This window comes from Fukomys damarensis, unplaced genomic scaffold, assembly GCF_012274545.1.
Source record: "Fukomys damarensis isolate Sample0158 unplaced genomic scaffold, DMR_v1.0_HiC HiC_scaffold_2, whole genome shotgun sequence".
Classification (NCBI taxonomy): Eukaryota; Metazoa; Chordata; class Mammalia; order Rodentia; family Bathyergidae; genus Fukomys; species Fukomys damarensis.
The window spans coordinates 60,759,319-60,776,362 of NW_022900914.1; the positions used below are offsets into that span (position 1 = coordinate 60,759,319).

General features: G+C 39.9%; 1 protein-coding gene across 1 annotated transcript in view; it reads left to right on the top strand.

The window, feature by feature from the left end:
• Window positions 1-17,044, top strand: part of Rmnd5a (required for meiotic nuclear division 5 homolog A) — a 49,404-nt gene extending 32,360 nt beyond the window's left edge. The window contains exons 6-10 of the mRNA XM_033765286.1: window positions 5,431-5,597; window positions 6,616-6,781; window positions 9,767-9,869; window positions 11,800-11,954; window positions 13,173-17,044. Coding sequence (XP_033621177.1) covers window positions 5,431-5,597; window positions 6,616-6,781; window positions 9,767-9,869; window positions 11,800-11,954; window positions 13,173-13,236 — 655 coding nt within the window. The 3' untranslated portion in view covers window positions 13,237-17,044. The remainder of the gene's footprint in view (window positions 1-5,430; window positions 5,598-6,615; window positions 6,782-9,766; window positions 9,870-11,799; window positions 11,955-13,172) is intronic.

A 17,044-nucleotide genomic window follows, 5' to 3' on the forward strand; every position in this document is an offset into this window, starting at 1 on the left:
GCCTCATGTAACATGGGTGTGGGTGTGTGTAAATAGATTAAACAATGTAATACCCTAGTTTGTATGGTTTTCTTAAAGAAGGCAGAATTTGGTGGCACACGTCTGTAATCCCAGAACTCGGGAGGCTGAGGCAGGAGAATCACTGAGAATTGGAGGTCAGCCTGGGCTACATAGTGCATGAGACCAGTCTGAACTGCATAGTGAAACCCTGTCTCAAACCAGCATACCAGCAAACAGCATCATAAGAAAGACAGAGACTCAGCTACTCTGAGATGAGTAAAATGTTAGTTCCAGTGGTAGACTCAACCCATGTCTGAGAAGTTACTGTTTAGAAATACAAAGGGAGGGCAGGGACAAGGGGAAAAAATGAGAACCAAGACTTGTTATGTAGAGGTACAAGATCCCAACAATGAATGTAACTGTACTGTATCCCTAAAATGTACCAATAAACTCAATTAAAGCTGAAAAAAAAAAAAAGGAATACATTGGCCATGAAATATTAGATACCCCTTTCCATTTCTAAGGCAGTTACAGGGTTCTTAATGTTTTTGGCTGCAGTGTGATACTGTGATTTTTTTTTCCTGTTCTGTGAAGTTTTTAGGCATTTGATTCACATAACTGTAATGTCCCACCAACTCTGCATTTGTAGTGTTAAGCCATTCCCTTGCATCAGCTTTTATCCCTAATAGACTGAAAAAAGGGAGCTTAGAAAATGTCTTACTAAAGGCTAGAAAGGAAAGGTATTTATTTTTAATAAATGTTATTTTATCATTTCCACCTCACCCAAGCCCAAGGGAAGATATTTATAAGCCTTTAAAATTGCTGTGAATGAGCTGGGTGTGGTGGCACATGCCTGTAATCCCCCACCTACTCAGGAGGCTGAGACAAAAGGATTTCAAGTTCAAGACTATCTTGCTCAATTTAGTGAGAGCCTGTCTCAAAAGGGATAGGGATATAGCTCAGCAGCTCTTGTGTTCAGTCCATAGTACTGGGGGGAAAAAAACTTCTGTGAAAGGTTGTAGTTGAGTGTGCTGTGAGACTTGGCAAGATGTATTTTCTTTGAGTATTACCAGAAATAAGACACCCACCCAGACCAGCAGAATTGTAAGAGGAGAGAGATAAACAGACTAATGCTGACACTTAGGCTCAGAAAACAGCGAACAGTGAAAGTGAAATCTTGGTTTCATTATTTTTGGAATGATATGAAGATTCTAAATATGGAGCTACCTGAATGCCAAGTCTTTTCAGCAGCCTGACAGAATAATTAATGCTAATGTTTCTGTTGGATAATTGTGTCAGTGTGGGTTGCTTCTAACTTAGTCACTTAAGTAAGTAGTGTTGTTTTAGGGTCTGTCTGTGGAAGAGGCTCAAAAGGTCCTTCATTTAAGAGAAAGTGGTGACAGTGACCAGAGGAACATGACATTGGTGACCTTACTGAATGTCATTCTTTTTAGTTCTCAGTGTTTTTTTATGTAGGGTGTAGTCGCCCTCTCTTATGATGGTGTTTTGAAGTGGAATTTTAGAACATCAGCAGAGTTAATAAGTGAATGTTTAATGTGCTTACTGGTATAGTGGTGGTATTTTTGTAATTAAAAGTCAGAAGTCTTCTTGTGGAAACACCATTATCCAGAATGTGGTACTCTGTTCCCCAATACCTCATCGTCTAGTTGTTTGGCTTGCATGTTTTTTACTGCTTATGTAGGCAGTCAATTAAGATGTTAATGCCCACTTACAGTTTTGTGCTTCTGTAAATTCAAACTGATAATGTGAATTACAGGATTATTTCTGTATGAATTATTTCTGTAATTTCAAACTGGTGTTGTGCTGGGTAGTCTTTGAATTTGGGTGTTATCAGGTTAAGATTGCAATTGTCTTTTCCGTGTTCCTGCTTAGTTCATAGCCTTAATCCTTAGTTCACACCCTTAATCCAAGTGCTCTCAGGCCTACCAGTGTACCCTGAATCTTTCACACACTCTAGATTCAGCCACTTTCAAAATTGCCCCACCTCATTGACATGAGGCTTTTGAGAGACATCTAAACACTCTCCATAATATCATTCATTCATTCATTAAATATACATTGAGTTGCTTATAATTAAATGTCTTCTCTATATTCAAATTTATAAAAGTGCGTAATTAAAAAAGGGATCTGTCAACAAGTGAAACAGGATGTAATTAAAAAGATATGAGAACAGCGACAGCAAAATGAAGCTAGGAAAAGACCTCAGTACAAATCTTGTGACCATGAAAACCCAGATGAAGTTGTTGTATTCTATTTTCATTCAAATTACTTTGAGCAGAATGCTACTGGTGGTTTAAATCATTTGCTTCTACTTTAGAGATCGTTTTTTTAAAAATAAGAAAGAAATCCCAGTTTAGCTAATGTTCAGGCCAAAGTGTTGGGGTGAGTTGCCTCCATTGAAAGAAGACAGTACTGTAAATACAAAGATTGAAGGAGAGAACTTTATTGCCAGTGGGAGATGTTTCACAGGCTCTGAAGCTGTTGTGGATTAACTGATGTTAAGCTTCCTGGAAGCTGCTGGTTGAGGTGAGAGGCTGCCAGGGTCGAATGGTCAGTCAGGGTAGGTATTACAAGCATCAAAGAAGGCAACCTGCTGAGAATTGATAAAGACAGATGTGAAGTGGAGATAACAGATCCATGAACTTATTAAAAGCCAACACAGAGTGCTTATCTGCCTAGTTAACTAACCAAGGAATTAGGGTTAAGAAATACAAGTGCAGGTTCATGGGTACAGTCCTGGGGAGGTGATGGGGCATCCTAACAAACAAGAGTTTAGCCTCAGATATTTAAATGTGTACGGGGAGGATGTAGAAGTGGGGTGTATCATCCTTAGGTTAGAAAATGATATTTTTCCAGGAAGGGAGACACTTAGAAATCTTTTTGCCTTGTGAGATTTTGTTTTCAGGTATTCAGAAGTTAAAGTTGTTTCAGAACAGAATGAGAAGAAACGTGACCTTAGGGAATGTGAGTGTCTGAGTGTCAAGTATACAGTTCAGTGGTCCAGTTGGCATGTTCGAGGTCCTGAGTTTGATCCCTACCACTTCCCCCCAAAAAACTTGTCTCCATGAATTTGGATATTTGTGATGTCCCCCTCTTTCCGAGTTTCTTTTTTGTTGTTTTGTTTTTTTAATATATGTGCTGCCGAAGCGATCACTTGTTTTGATTTGAGATAGGGTTTCACTGTGTAGTTCAGGCTGGCCTTGAACTCACTAAGGTAGCCTAAGCTGACCTCATACTCAGGTGACTTCCTACCTCAGCCTCCTGAGTCCTGGGATTACAGGTGTGCACCACCATGACCAGCTCTCCCAGTTCCTTTTGTATGGTTATCTATTTCTTTCTCTAAACATTTCTTGGTGAGGAACAGGGAGGAATTAATACTGTTTTTTCTGATTATTTTGTAGCCTTATAGGAAACTGAGAATTTGTAAAAATAAATTCAAGTAGTAAATTAAGAATTGCATTGTCTAAACAAATGTTTGTTCAAACTTTAAATGAAATACAAATATTTAACTAGACTCAAATTCATAATTTATACCTTGAGTTATTTTAAGGAAAAGTAATTAGTAATTACTCAGACCATTCATAAAAAAGGAAGCTAGAAAATTTATTCATTAGCATAATGAGTTTTACCTCGTAAAATATAAATACTATGTTCATTGTGGAAAACATAGACCAGCCTACTTTAGAAATGGCTGCGCTGTGGGCTGCAGTTTAGCTGTTGTTTTTTGAGGCATTTTGTTAGTGGGTTAGCCTCACACACCCCTTTGGTGGCCTTACAGCCAAGCCCATACTGTAGCAAATCATAATACTTGAAATCCACGTTTCTCAGAGTAATTATTCCTAGAAAGTCCGGAAGGTAAAAGTTTGTTCTGCATTTCATATTTATCTCCCCTTTTAAACCATATTGTGAACATTCTCCTGTGGAAATAAGATATTATTTTCTTTTTTTGTGTGAAGTACCTAATGAGCTTTGCCCCCTTTTATTGGCTTTAATTTTTATTAAAATTTGTAGTTACTTTATTTAATTCCCTTGTGTGAGGTTACAGACTCTTGCATATATACTTCATCTCCAGAAACATGAAAAAAATTATATTCCCTCCTTATGTATTAGCAGGAAATTATGCTTATTCTTTTATGAGTTGAGGGCGTAGGGTAGACTTCCATAAGTAACCAGATTTAAACACTTTCCTTGGAACCAGGAGCCCAGAAGAGGCCTCACAGAGCAGAACATTGTAGCACCAGGCAAGGATCCTTGACTTAATTAAATTCAAATAAATATTTCCAAGACCCAGATTACTAAATCACTATTTGAGTGTAAGTCATGGATGCATCAGCAGGTGGAAAAGATATTTGTATGCACGTGCAGCCCTTTTTGGGAAAGGTGGGATCCAGAAAAGGGGCAGCTTTGTGAAGACCAGTCTGCTTCATTATGGAAATCTTGAAACATTTCATTCTTGTAGTTTGTGGAGTTGCTCAAAATTTACATTCATACCAGTAGATTCCAATGATCCTTGGTGAATTGGGCTACCTGGGGAACATTTGTCCAGGAAAGGGTCAAATTAAAATGTGTGATGCTAATAGCGTCTGTATTTGAACATTTTAGAGAAATAAAATAATGCTTCTTTATTACAGAATTTGATTTTGACAGCTAGTTGGGATATTTTTCTGCTTTACTGCTCCCCTAACCTGGTAGTCTCAACTCAGGATGGGTTATTCTAACCATAGGTGCTGTTGAGGCCTAAGTCACTTTACTTTGGATCATTCAGAATTGAGTAATGCTATTTCCCTTGCTAACACTACCCACAAATCTTTTTGTCCAGGAGAGATGCTATGTTTGTGTAGTTTTACCTTCTTGCTAAGACTGAAAGCACCTTCAGTGGAAGCAACATTTTTAATCTCAGAGTGATTAGTATAAAATCTTTTCGGCTAATGAAAGTTTAAAAACAAGTGATTCCTTGCCAGAATCATTGATTCATTTTTATAAACAAACCAGTTCATTTATTTAAATGGAACCCAGGGCTTTGTGCGAGCTATGCAAGCACTGTACCACTGAGCTACCCTCCCAGCCCAAAAGGTCCCTGATAGGAAGAGTGACACATTGTCATCACTGTTGATGTAAAACCGTACTAAAGAAGTGATTATCACCTGGACCCTGTAGGTGGAGTTGGTTAAGTTTGCTTTCTTTACAGAGGCCTTGATGTAACTGCAGCCTTCCACAAGATGGCAGGCCAAACCCTTTTTTTGTTACTATATTTCAAACAATTTTAGATGCACTTTACTTGTGTTCTTTTATTTGGTACTGGGGATTGAACTCCGGACCTTGCTCTTGCAAGGCAGGCAGTGGAACCACTGAGCTAAATCCCTGGCCCTTGTATTCTTGATTATTATAAAATCTTCCTTTTTTTTTCAGATGGGCAGTATCAAACCGAGAAATGCTTATAGCACAAAACAGCTCCTTGGAATTTAAGCTACACCGACTCTATTTTATTAGCTTGTTAATGGGTGGAACTACGAATCAGCGAGAGGCATTGCAATATGCTAAAAATTTCCAGCCATTTGCCCTAAATCATCAAAAAGGTGAGTCTAGAGTCAGATGTCATAGTGCTTGGAACAGGCTACTGCCACCAATGAAGTATATCTTAACTACATCTAATGTCCATATTTGCTAATAAACTATAAAACAACGTGGATAACAATCACATTCAAAAGACTTGTTTGTTCGTTTTTTTGGTTTTTTGAGACAGGGTCTCACTATGTAATTGAGACTGACCTGGAACTCACTATGTAGCTCAGGCTGGTCTCAAACCCACAGTGATCCTCCTGCCTCAGCCTCCCAAGTGCTGGGATTACAGCCATGCACCACCACGCCCGGCTATATCTAAAAGAGTTGTGACTGGTGTAAAACAATAATAAAACACTAAACCCTCTGAAATGAAAAGCTTGAAAGAGACATTGCTGATTTGAGGGGGTTCCCTGTTAAACTCAGAGGAGACTGAGGAAAGAATGCTAGGAATAAGAGTAGGACACTTACAGGTGTGGTGGTGCACACCTTAATCCCAGCACGCAAGAGGCTGAGGCAGGAGGAATGCTGTGAGTTTGAGGTTAGCTTGGCCTACATAGTTCATGACCATCCTCAACTACGTAGTGAGACCCTGTCTCAAAAAAACAAAACAAAAAAAAAAGAGTAGAACACAGGAAGTTCAGTGCCCCACCCCCCCTTAAGACAGGGCTTTGCTATGTATTTCAGGCTGGCCTTGAACTCACTTTGTAGCCTCAGCTGGTTTCAAACTCAAGGATCACTTGTCTCAGCCTCCTGCATGCTGGGATTACAGTATGCAGCACCACACCCGAGTTGGAAGTTCAGTATTTTCAATGCTTCCTACTGCTTCCATACTTTGTCCTTTTCCTCCATACTTTGTCTTTAATTTAAGGTGAGGGAATTCTGAAACCAGGCTAATGGGCCAGAATATTTACATTATTTTAGCCTCTGTCAATTAACGGGGGCTGTTCTTGCCTTTCTCAGCCTGTTTCCTCTTGTAAACTCTTTCGGGTATAATTATCCATACCTCCAAATTGCTGCTTCCTTTTCATTAAGACATCCAGGTACTGATGGGAAGCCTTGTGTACCTGAGGCAAGGGATCGAGAACTCGCCATATGTTCATCTGCTTGACGCAAATCAGTGGGCTGACATCTGTGACATCTTCACTCGGGATGCCTGTGCCCTCCTGGGGCTCTCTGTGGAGTCCCCTCTCAGCGTCAGGTATGGAAACAAGTGCTGTCTGTTACTGAAACATGGCTGCATTGGGAATCTCCTCTTCATCTGTCTTGGTTTGTCTACTGGTCACAGTTGGTATTTTGAGACATTGGCAGTTGGAGGTGACACAGCTTTAGTGCTTTAGTTGCCAAAGCATGAGAGCCTTTCACATGGTGCTGATGTTGGCATAGATGGTGCCATGACCATGGACTACATGCTGGAGCCATGGTGCAAGCTGTTGCAGTGATGTCAGCCTCCACGTACACTTGCTCTCTTCCTCACCGCCAAATATTTGCAGTCTTAAAAAATGCCAGTTGGACTTCAGAGTGTTCCTTTCTTTTTTTTGGCAGTACTGGGGATCGACCTCGGGACTTTGCACTTGCCAGATAGGCACAGTGCCACTGAGCCACATCCCCAGTCCCACAGTGCTCTTGTGAAGCATTATTAATTTTAGTAAGTTCTGACCTTTGAGTTCAGTAATACTCCATGAGAGGAAATTTGAATAGAGCACTTTGGCTTTATGTGGTCATGGTGATGGCCTTGAGGAAAAGCACACCTGAATGTTGTTTGAGTTACATGAACCAAACTAGTTACTCTCTTCCTGGAATATGGTTTATACTTGAGAGAATCACTAACAGACCAGATCAGTTATTCATGTTCAAGTTTTTGACATTTTTCTAAATGAAGTAAGCCCAATCAAAGAAAACAACTGCCATTATCTTGCTGTGATGATTAAATTCAAGACTTTAAGCTAAAATTTAAACTTTTGAAAGCTCATACATTTGATTGTGAGCTTGTCACTTCCCTTTACATAAAAACTTTCTTGACGAGATTGGTGATGATATCAACAAATTTTATTTTATGGATATTGTATTATGGAACGAAACATTTGGAAGCTCTTAATTCAGTAGGGTTTTACAAAAGAATGCATGAGTAGATTTATTCGAAGTATGAATCAAACCAGTGGATTTTAATGTAGCAGGGCACACAGAATTCAGTGGTAGAGTTTAAGTTTCTGCTTTGCAGTTAACCTTTAGGAAACTGCTAAAGGGATTAGTGTGGCATTAAGATAATATCTACAGTTCTGTGGAAAAACAATTAAAATACTATGTATCTGTATGAGGAAGTACTTTTTTCTTTTACTTTAGCCAAAAGAACCATGTTACAACAGAGGATGCAGAGGAGGCTGTAAGAACCCAGCCGTTTTTATTAATAAACTAGGCATAGAGACTTGTAAAAATGTAAGTGGTGCGACTCTACTTAAAAAAGTATTTTCATTTTGAAAAATTTTTTTTTAAATGTTATTTATGATGGTGTAGTTTTTTTTGTTGTTGTTGTTTTAGTTTGTTTTAAAGGGGGAAAGGTTTATTTAGCTCACGTTTTATAGAAGTTTCAGTCCATAATCAGCTGGCTCTAAGGCATAGCAGAGGAGAATAACATAGCACAAAGTAGCAAAAGCAACAAGGGGTATGATGTATAGTGTTTTAATTTTTAAGTGAATTAGTGCCTTTTCTGATACTGTACATTTCTAATATGAAAACTCTTTGAGATCCTTAATATTTAAGCATATATAAGGATCCTGAAGCAAACTGCTTAGGAATCTGTTCTTAGAAAGTAACTGTTTTAGCTCTTCTTTTCATTTAATCCCACAGGCATTCTGAATCCCTGGTATGTACCAGGCTCTGTGTGGAGTGCAGGGCCGAGTGAGGTGCAATCCACGTCCCCCACAGTGTCCACCCTAGTGTGGGACACACCCTCACACATGTATAAGGTGTAGTGGTGTTAAGCCATCAGGTTCTCTGGGGAACAACAGTGAAATGGGGATGTGTATGTGGGAGCCTGCTGGGATCAGCTCCAGTAGGCGGAATGAAAGCAGAAGGTTGGACAGAGAGAAAAATTGGGATGTGATTGCCTCTGCCCACCCCTGAGGAGCTGTGATGGCCTGAAGGGGAAGTCACTGGGTGTGACTGATGAAGGGGCTCTCTTCTGCTGGGGACAGTCCTGAAGAGGGACACTTCCAGATCTGAGGAATGGGTGCTTTTCCCTGGAAAGGGATGATCCAGGTCTTGGAAGAATTATACAAGAAAATATTATTAATGACTGATAAGCAGAGCCCCATAATTTTGGTCATTATAAAATATGAAAACTTTTTGTCATTAATGTTATGTTTTTATAAAATCCTTTAAAAGCTACTCAATTTTCTGTATTACTTTTGTTTGGTGTGTAAACAAACACCAGTCTGCAGGCCACATTTCGAGTACTATTGGTCTAATAAATGTGTGTGTAGGAGCACATTTTGTAAGAAAAGTAGATTGAAGTATATGATCTGTGTAGGTGTGTGTTTTATAAAGGACAGGGGCAGAATAGGAAAAGGCGTTATGTTTTATGAGTTATCAAGTGAAGAATTGTATACAAGTGAGTCTTTTCCTTTTAGACTTGATGCTGAAATGCTGAAACCACATTTGGAGGAGTGGTAGCTCTTAATCCTATTGCTTCACACCTCCCCCCGTTTGAAGCAACAAGTTATCCCCACTCCCACTCTCCCCTCCCTCTCTTCCTCTTCCTCTTCCTCTTCCTCCTCTTAGTGATGGATCCTCCCTTTCAGCACTGGTTGCCAAGGCTACTTCCTTTTCTTTTAGAACTGTTTGTTTGCCAGTCGTTCCACCAGAAAATTATAGTTTTAAAGCGTTTTTAAAATTTTTTTTAAAACATCATTTCTTCCATATTGGTGAGTTTTATTTAGTAATCTTAAGAGTTTTGATTCTAAGCAAGGATTTTCTTTTTCAGGAGCTTCATAAAATATACCAGTGGATCTGGGGGAAGGGAAAACTTGTTATTTTTCCTCTGTCCTGGAAGTGGCCAGGTTACTTTTAGCGGAGCTGAAGGTTCTGTGCCCCCCTGTCCAGGGGCTAGGGCTCTAGAATACGATGTCTGGGGACCAAGAGGCCCAACACTTGGCTGGCACTGATGCTTCCTCTTCTCCTTTCCCAGTTTCTCAGCAGGTTGTGTGGCGCTGCCAGCTTTAATTAACATAAAAGCTGTCATTGAACAGAGACAGTGCACTGGAGTTTGGAACCAAAAAGACGAATTGCCCGTGAGTTCATTTTCTGTTGACTGTTTACTTTTCCAGCCATTAGATGAAACTGTGTTTGAAGGGTTCTTAATGTCCATCTTTTCATTTGGCTGTTCTTTTTTTTAATATGTATGTATGCATGGATTAAAAATAGAGATGAGGGGTAGGGATGTAGTTCAGTGATAGAGACAATGCTATATTATAAGGCCTGGGTTCCATCCCCAGCAGCATCCCCATACTCCCCACCCCAACTGCCCAAATAAAAGAGCCGAAAAGCCTAGTACATTTTAGATGCACTGGAAGAATATTCTTGATTTTTTTACTTAAAGTAGCAATGAAAGCCAATGAAGAAAAACATCAGAAGTGGGGAGTGTCCATATATACTGTAGCATGTATTGTGTTCTGGGAAACAGTTCATACTCATAGTGTTGTTTTCTTATAAGGCATGTAGTATGTCAGTTTAACTGCATTTAATTTTGTCTGAAGTATTGGCATTGACACAGTCATGTGTTTGTGTTGATACTTTTCTCATAACAAGAATACGTGCATAACTTTTAAAAGTCATCCCTGTTGTGACCTCTAGTGCTGTGTGTCCACTGCTGTCGTTGAAAGTGCCACAGTTTTAAGCATTAGCCCCAACTACCCCGCTAAGCAGTTTTATGTCTGAAATGAGGGCCATTGTGCACACTGTAGTTACTCCATTACGGCTGCCAGGGTGCAGTTAGGATGTGGAGTGAGTGCAAGGGTGTGCAGATCGCAAAGTGTATGTGTGCCGCTCTAGAGTTGTCATTCCTTTCATGATCCAGGCCCTTGAAAAGGCTGGCGTATGCTTTTGGGGTTTTCTTCTTATCAGCCACACCTGTTCACAGGTTTTTCTGCAGTTACTGTGCCCTTCCAGCTGTCAAACTTACCAGTTGGCTGCCCCACCTTCTCCTCGAAGATCTTTGTGGTTAAGGGCACAGGTGCCTTCCCAGTCCTGAGTGTGGTCAGGACACAAGCAGCACCCTGTGCTGGTGCAGTTAATTTGACCAAGGGAAAAGAACTCAAGCTCTCACAGGCTTCCTGAGGCTGGGGCCTGGCACCTGGCAGTGCCCAGTTATGCTGTGTGCAGCACTAGAACAGAAGAGCCTGAAATGCAGATTCACCAGAAGTCTGTTTGTCAGCATCGGTCTGTTTGTTAGATTTTTGTCAACTTTCCTGAAAGAGCCTTGGTGATGGACTTTTATACCCCTTGCCATTTTAGACTTAGAAGGAACTCTGGTGTTTTTGGAGCCTCTGTCATGTGCCAGCTACCCTGCTAGGTGATTGCATGGCTTCTTTATGACTTGTTTCCTTTGCAGCAAAGAGAAACAGTGGATACAAGTACCATGGATGTTGATGTGTAGATTGTAGAAGGCCCTGCTGAAACTTGTTTTACTGCCTTATTTCAGGTGGTTTCTCTGGACTTTTACACTCAGACATGGGAATCTCAGATCTGAAGCTCACACAGAAGTAAACCACATTTAGGAGTTGCTTATTGCACTGAATTTTATCACCTGGCTAAGTGTGCTGTACTCTTGATGGCAGTATGGGCATAGCCATGTTTATGGCAGCACAGTTCACAAAGGCTAAGCTCTGGAAACAGCCTAGATGCTGCATGCCTAGCCCTAGAAAACAAAGTTAAGGGAAATAAATTTAGATGCAGAAAGTTATATATTGCATAATTTTTCTTATATGAGAATTAAGGAATTAGGTCAGGTTAAAGGTAAGGGGGTCAAAGATAAGATACTATCATTTACCAGTTCCCCAAAACAAACCTGTTATGTTCATTTAAAACAACAAAGCAGTTTCTAGAGGTTTTGTTCCTGAGTAGATCATAAGGAATTCTCAAGAGTGTTTAGTCTGGGCATGTGTCTGGAGGTTTTCTGAAATATAACTAAATCCTTTTTATTCTGTTTTTCTTTTTGAGCAGATTGAAGTTGACCTTGGTAAAAAGTGCTGGTATCATTCTATATTTGCCTGTCCCATCCTTCGTCAGCAGACAACAGATAACAACCCACCCATGAAATTGGTCTGTGGCCATATAATATCAAGGGATGCCCTAAATAAAATGTTCAATGGTAGCAAGTAAGTGTCAGATTTTTTAAACATTAATGAGTAAATCTTTTTTTTTTTTTTTTTTGAGACAGGGTCTCACTATGTAGTTGAGACTGACCTGGAGCTCACTATGTAGCCCAGGCTGGTCTCGAACTTACAGCGATCCTCCTGCCTCAGCCTCCCAAGTGCTGGGATTACAGGCTTGCACCACCACACCTGGCTATGAGTGAATCTTTTGGAACTTGGTGGGAGAACAAGAAATAATGATAAATGGATGTGGATAGATTTCTTAACTATTTTGCAAAGTGAGTGGTATCTGATCTTTTGTCAACAAATACTGCTTAATTTGTTCATGGAGTAGATCTTTAAGTATTATCTGCAGCTCTTAACTTTTGGGGTGAGTGATGAATCTTCTCCCTCTTTATTGATAGTGTCCTGGATATTGTTCTGTACTTAGCATTTTTCACTTACAGTTTGTCTTGGGGAGATCTTTACATGCTGTAGAAAGAGGCCTCTGTTTTGTGTGAGTAGAGTACTTCACCACATGAAAATGTACTTACTTATGTAGTTTTTGTTTTTCCAAGACAGGGTCTTACTCAGTATCTCAGGCGGGCTTTGAAGTCACTTTGTTAGCCCCAGGCTGGCCCCTTTTGCTGTGACCCTCTTGCCTCGGCCTACCAAGTGCTGGGGGTACAGGTGTCCGCCACCATGCCCAGCCTAAGCTCAGCTTTTCAAAAAAACTGTTTCAGAAGCCTGTTTTTTTTTTATCTTGGGCAGCTGTTTGTGTCCTTCCTAGACTGAGCAGCCCTGGTTCTCTAGAAGCCAGATAGAGCATCAGGCTTAGTTCAGATACTGGCTAGTTATGCTACAAATGAGACACACAGGCATTCTTTGTGTGGCATCAGTGCCTGGCATCTGATTTGCTGCCCTGTGTGGATTGTATAGCCCACATGTTTGAAATTCATTCAGAGACAGGTGCACTTTAAACTTTAGAGAAGAGAAATTGGATCAGAAGCAATTTTCAGAAAAGCTGTCTTTGTTCACAAAACAGTTTCATTGATCTACACAGGAGGAGCGTGTTTGTGAATCTTCAAAGCTTAGCAGTTACATTAAAGGAAAGCGTGGTTAATCCTTCAAGCAAAATGCCAACACATATGCTGTGCATGTAATTGTTAAAGCTATTCTATGACTAAATGAAAATTGAATACTCAGTTCCTTGATTCATTTATTTTTCTGTCTTGTTTTTAGATTAAAATGTCCATATTGTCCAATGGAACAAAGTCCAGGAGATGCCAAACAGATATTTTTCTGAACAAATGAATTTACTTTGTGATTTGTAAGTGAAACTGAATTGTGGGTACATTTCAGAAGAGAGCGTTGCATTGAATGCAGCTAACCAAGGACTCCCGTGTTTGTATAAGCTGATGCTCCAGGAACTCTGCCAGTACGCTAGTGTGCACACTGAGGGAAATGCCCCAGATGAGTGTTACCACAGGGCTTTATTATATACTCTTGGTCTTCATTTTTGATCAAGTAAATACACCAGCAGTTGTCATTCAGTGAAGGTTTTTGTACTTAATTATATGGTGGTTTTTTTACTTAAGAGCAGAAACAGAAACTGACCTTCCCTCCATGTGTTTTAATACTCCTGCTTTTACTTTTGTCATTTTCTTGGTAATTGTAAGCCTTGAGAGCATTTGTGCAAAGCTTTCTTTCCTGCTATTTACTTGTAATTAACTGAAAAATTCTTCAGAGACAGTTTGAACAAATTGAATTGTGGTTGTAAAGCTCATTTGCATTTCTTGTTTTGTTTAAGAAAGAAAGCTGTGATAGATTCCAAATTTGGTTTTTGATAATTTTCCTCTGCTCTAGCTCTCACTGAGAAGTCAGCACACCTGCATTTGAGCTCTGCTTGTGGCCCCAGAGGGCTGCCTGTTTAAAATTCTGTAATGAATTTAGCAGGCTGGTGTGAGAGGTCTTCTGCTAGAATTGAGTGGAAGGGGTATTACTGGGTTTTTTGCTTTTATTACCAAGAGGTGCTTGTTTTAAGTGTGTTCAATAAAATGAAATTCTGAAGTTAGAAATGTTCTTAAGTTGATGTATGCTCTCTTGGTCTTGGTAGCCCTATCCTTTGAAATCTGCCTTCAGGACCTGGCTGGCTGTCACGTGTGTATCATCGCAGACACAGTGTTGTGCATGTGTATGTATAGATCTGTGCACCAGCATCAGACATTGTGTATCTGGAAGGGAAAAAGCATGTCCCAATCCTAAAATGCAGTTACCATACCCATCCCTTTAAGTCCTTAAAGTTAGAAGCTAGCAACTTTTCTGTAGTGGAAAATATGTTTATTGCTGTTTTTGTATTTGATTAGTATACTTACTATTCAATGCCTCTCTCCTGCAAAGCTTATCTTATTGACTGTGAATCTGTATATTACTCAGATGGATACAGATAATGATCTTTTTTGTGAGGTATCTTCATTTAATGCACTGTCCAAAAAGAGCCACGTGAAAGAGTCTTTCTCTGTATGAGGAACTACATGGAAAAGACTTCTGTGGACATAATTCTGACTTAAACCTATGAAGACACATGAAGTTACTTCATCGTGAGAAAAATATTATGTGGAAATCACCAAATATTTTACAACTTTATTTCATCTGACATGGAGTATCAGTTCATCTGACACAAATATCAATATAGGAATACTTTCATGCACAAATGGAAGAAGAAAACAGACGCCTAAGTGTGGCATTTCACATTTTAAGCCACAGGTGGACTTAGTTTAAAGGGAAGGGGTAGGCAATAGATTTGGTGCTAAGTTAATTGCAAATTGGTGACATTCACAGCTGCCAACCCCAGATGGTTTGTCCTAAAATGTTTACCTGGGAGAACTGGGGTTTATTTGGGAAGGAAAAGGATACTGCAGAAAATCCCTGTGTTAGTACTGCATGGTCATGTTCATGTGGGTGGCTACTGGGTGCTATGTAGCTTCACCAGGAATCTCAACTGTCCCAGCCCAGAGTGCTGGCTTTGTCCAAACTCAGTCTGGCCCTGCAGTGACTTTCTTTACTGTTGGAGCCATCTGTAAAGTTCCCCTCTACCAAAGGCAGAGACTGAGATGAGCTCCTGGACTAAAAGAGAAGGGACAGGATGCCAGGCAGCACTCTGTTGGTATAAACTGGTTTACTATAGATATTTTTCCCTTTGAACTAAATTCTAGAGTGTCTTTTTTTGTTGTTGTTGCTTTTTTAATCTCTTTCTCCCTAGGCCAGGTTTAGCTTTATTCACATTTTATTCTCCCCTTTCCACCTCAGACATCTACCCAGCCATTAGGTTTCATGTAAGGTTTGGACAATACAGATGTGCTCTAGAGGCAGTTGGTAAATATTTTTGGTAGCAAGAACCTTCACATAGTTTGCTCAGGCCGTTTTTCAGGACAAAGGGCAGAGCTCTACTTTATCCCTCTCCCAGTGTTGGGAATCCTCTTGACAGTTTCCTGTGCAGCTCATGAAACTTTACAAAGAGCATGCTTTAGTAGCATTTGACTTTACAGCTTCCTGGGTACCATCCTTGTTCACTATATTGGGCAGGAAGAGAGCCAAAAAATGGAGACTCGTGGCCTGATAATTAACCGTGAAAATTATGTCTTGTAACCTTCTTCAAGTGCATGGATACTACTTAAAATATAGCAGAGACGAGATGTGCAGGAGACGTGGCAGCAGAGAGGCCAGACCTTAACCAAAGATGCTGAAGTACAACATTCTGTCCTTGCTACTCTAGAAAGTCTTCACAGATGGGGTCACAACCATGTCATCGCTGATGCTATCTGTGTCAGCAGTGCTGGAGATGCTTTGTGTCTTTTTCTGTCTCCATTTGAAAAAGGTAATCATAAAGACAAGGTTTTTTTGTTGTTGTTTTAATTTACAGTCAGACTAATTATGTCCACTGGAAACAATTTTAGAATGGTTTCTTAAGGCTCTTTGAGAGTCATTTCAGTTTACCAGTTGTGGACAAAGGCCATGGGACTCTTCTTGGCCCATAAAACCTTATGAGCAAATCTTTAGATTCTGATGGCCAAAACATTTGTATTTTCAAGTACACTCTTTACAATGGCTAAGATTCTCTTTTTGAGCTTTTTTTCTCCTTTATATAATCATCACAGATGCCATTTCTTTTATTGACGATTATATGAGACTTCTAATACAGAAATGAACGGGTAATGGTGCCTCTTTATTTTAAAAAAGTTTTAAGAAAAGAGCCACCTCATTTCATAGTGTGTATTTTGTGAGTGAGTGAGCTTTTAATTAAAAATAAGGAAGTCAATCTTGTTTTACTTTTGCTGTAGTGGCTGATGTACGCAGACACTAAAACCCACACCAAGTCATGTGGGGATGAGGATCCTTGTTTTTGTTTTTGTTTTTTTCCTCCAGGTGGTTGCATAAGTCATGCAGTTCAAGTTCAGTATTCTTTATGCTGTAAGTTATTTCCACCTCAGTGGTGTTGCCCTTTGGGACAGTGGATATAACAAGAACTAAGAACTCTTGATTTATCCACACAAGACAAGCTGCTGGTAGACTATGTTACCCCTGTTTTTCCAGCTCAACCTCTGACAAAGTGGACTGATAGCCGCCACACTGGTCAGTCTTTAGTTTGCAGACTCAGGTTATCTTCTGGGAAGGTTTGGTTGGTTTCATCACTAGGATGTGTCACGTGAAGACCAAAACCAAATCCCTGTCATCATTTAACTCTACTTGCGTTATCTCTGGTAACACTAGAATGCTGCGGTCTTGAGGGGATGTTAGCAAGGAACACGCGGAAGGCTTGGTGTTTCATGAGCCTGTGTGGCTGTCTCATGTGGTACAGTAATGTTTACCGTGAGCAGGTACAAGCTTCATGAAATTTTCTTACTGAACTATAATTGAGTAGATAACCAAAAATACAATGACAAATGTATTTTAGTGGCAGACGAAGCAATTAGATTTAGGGTGAATTTTCCACTGTTGATTTTACTTTAAGACAGCAAGAAAATATTTTTGTTTTTAAGCTTTTTTTTTTTTTTAAACTGTAGTGGGCATGTGCTTCATTTACTTCCAAAGAGACAGAAGCAGCTGGATTTTAC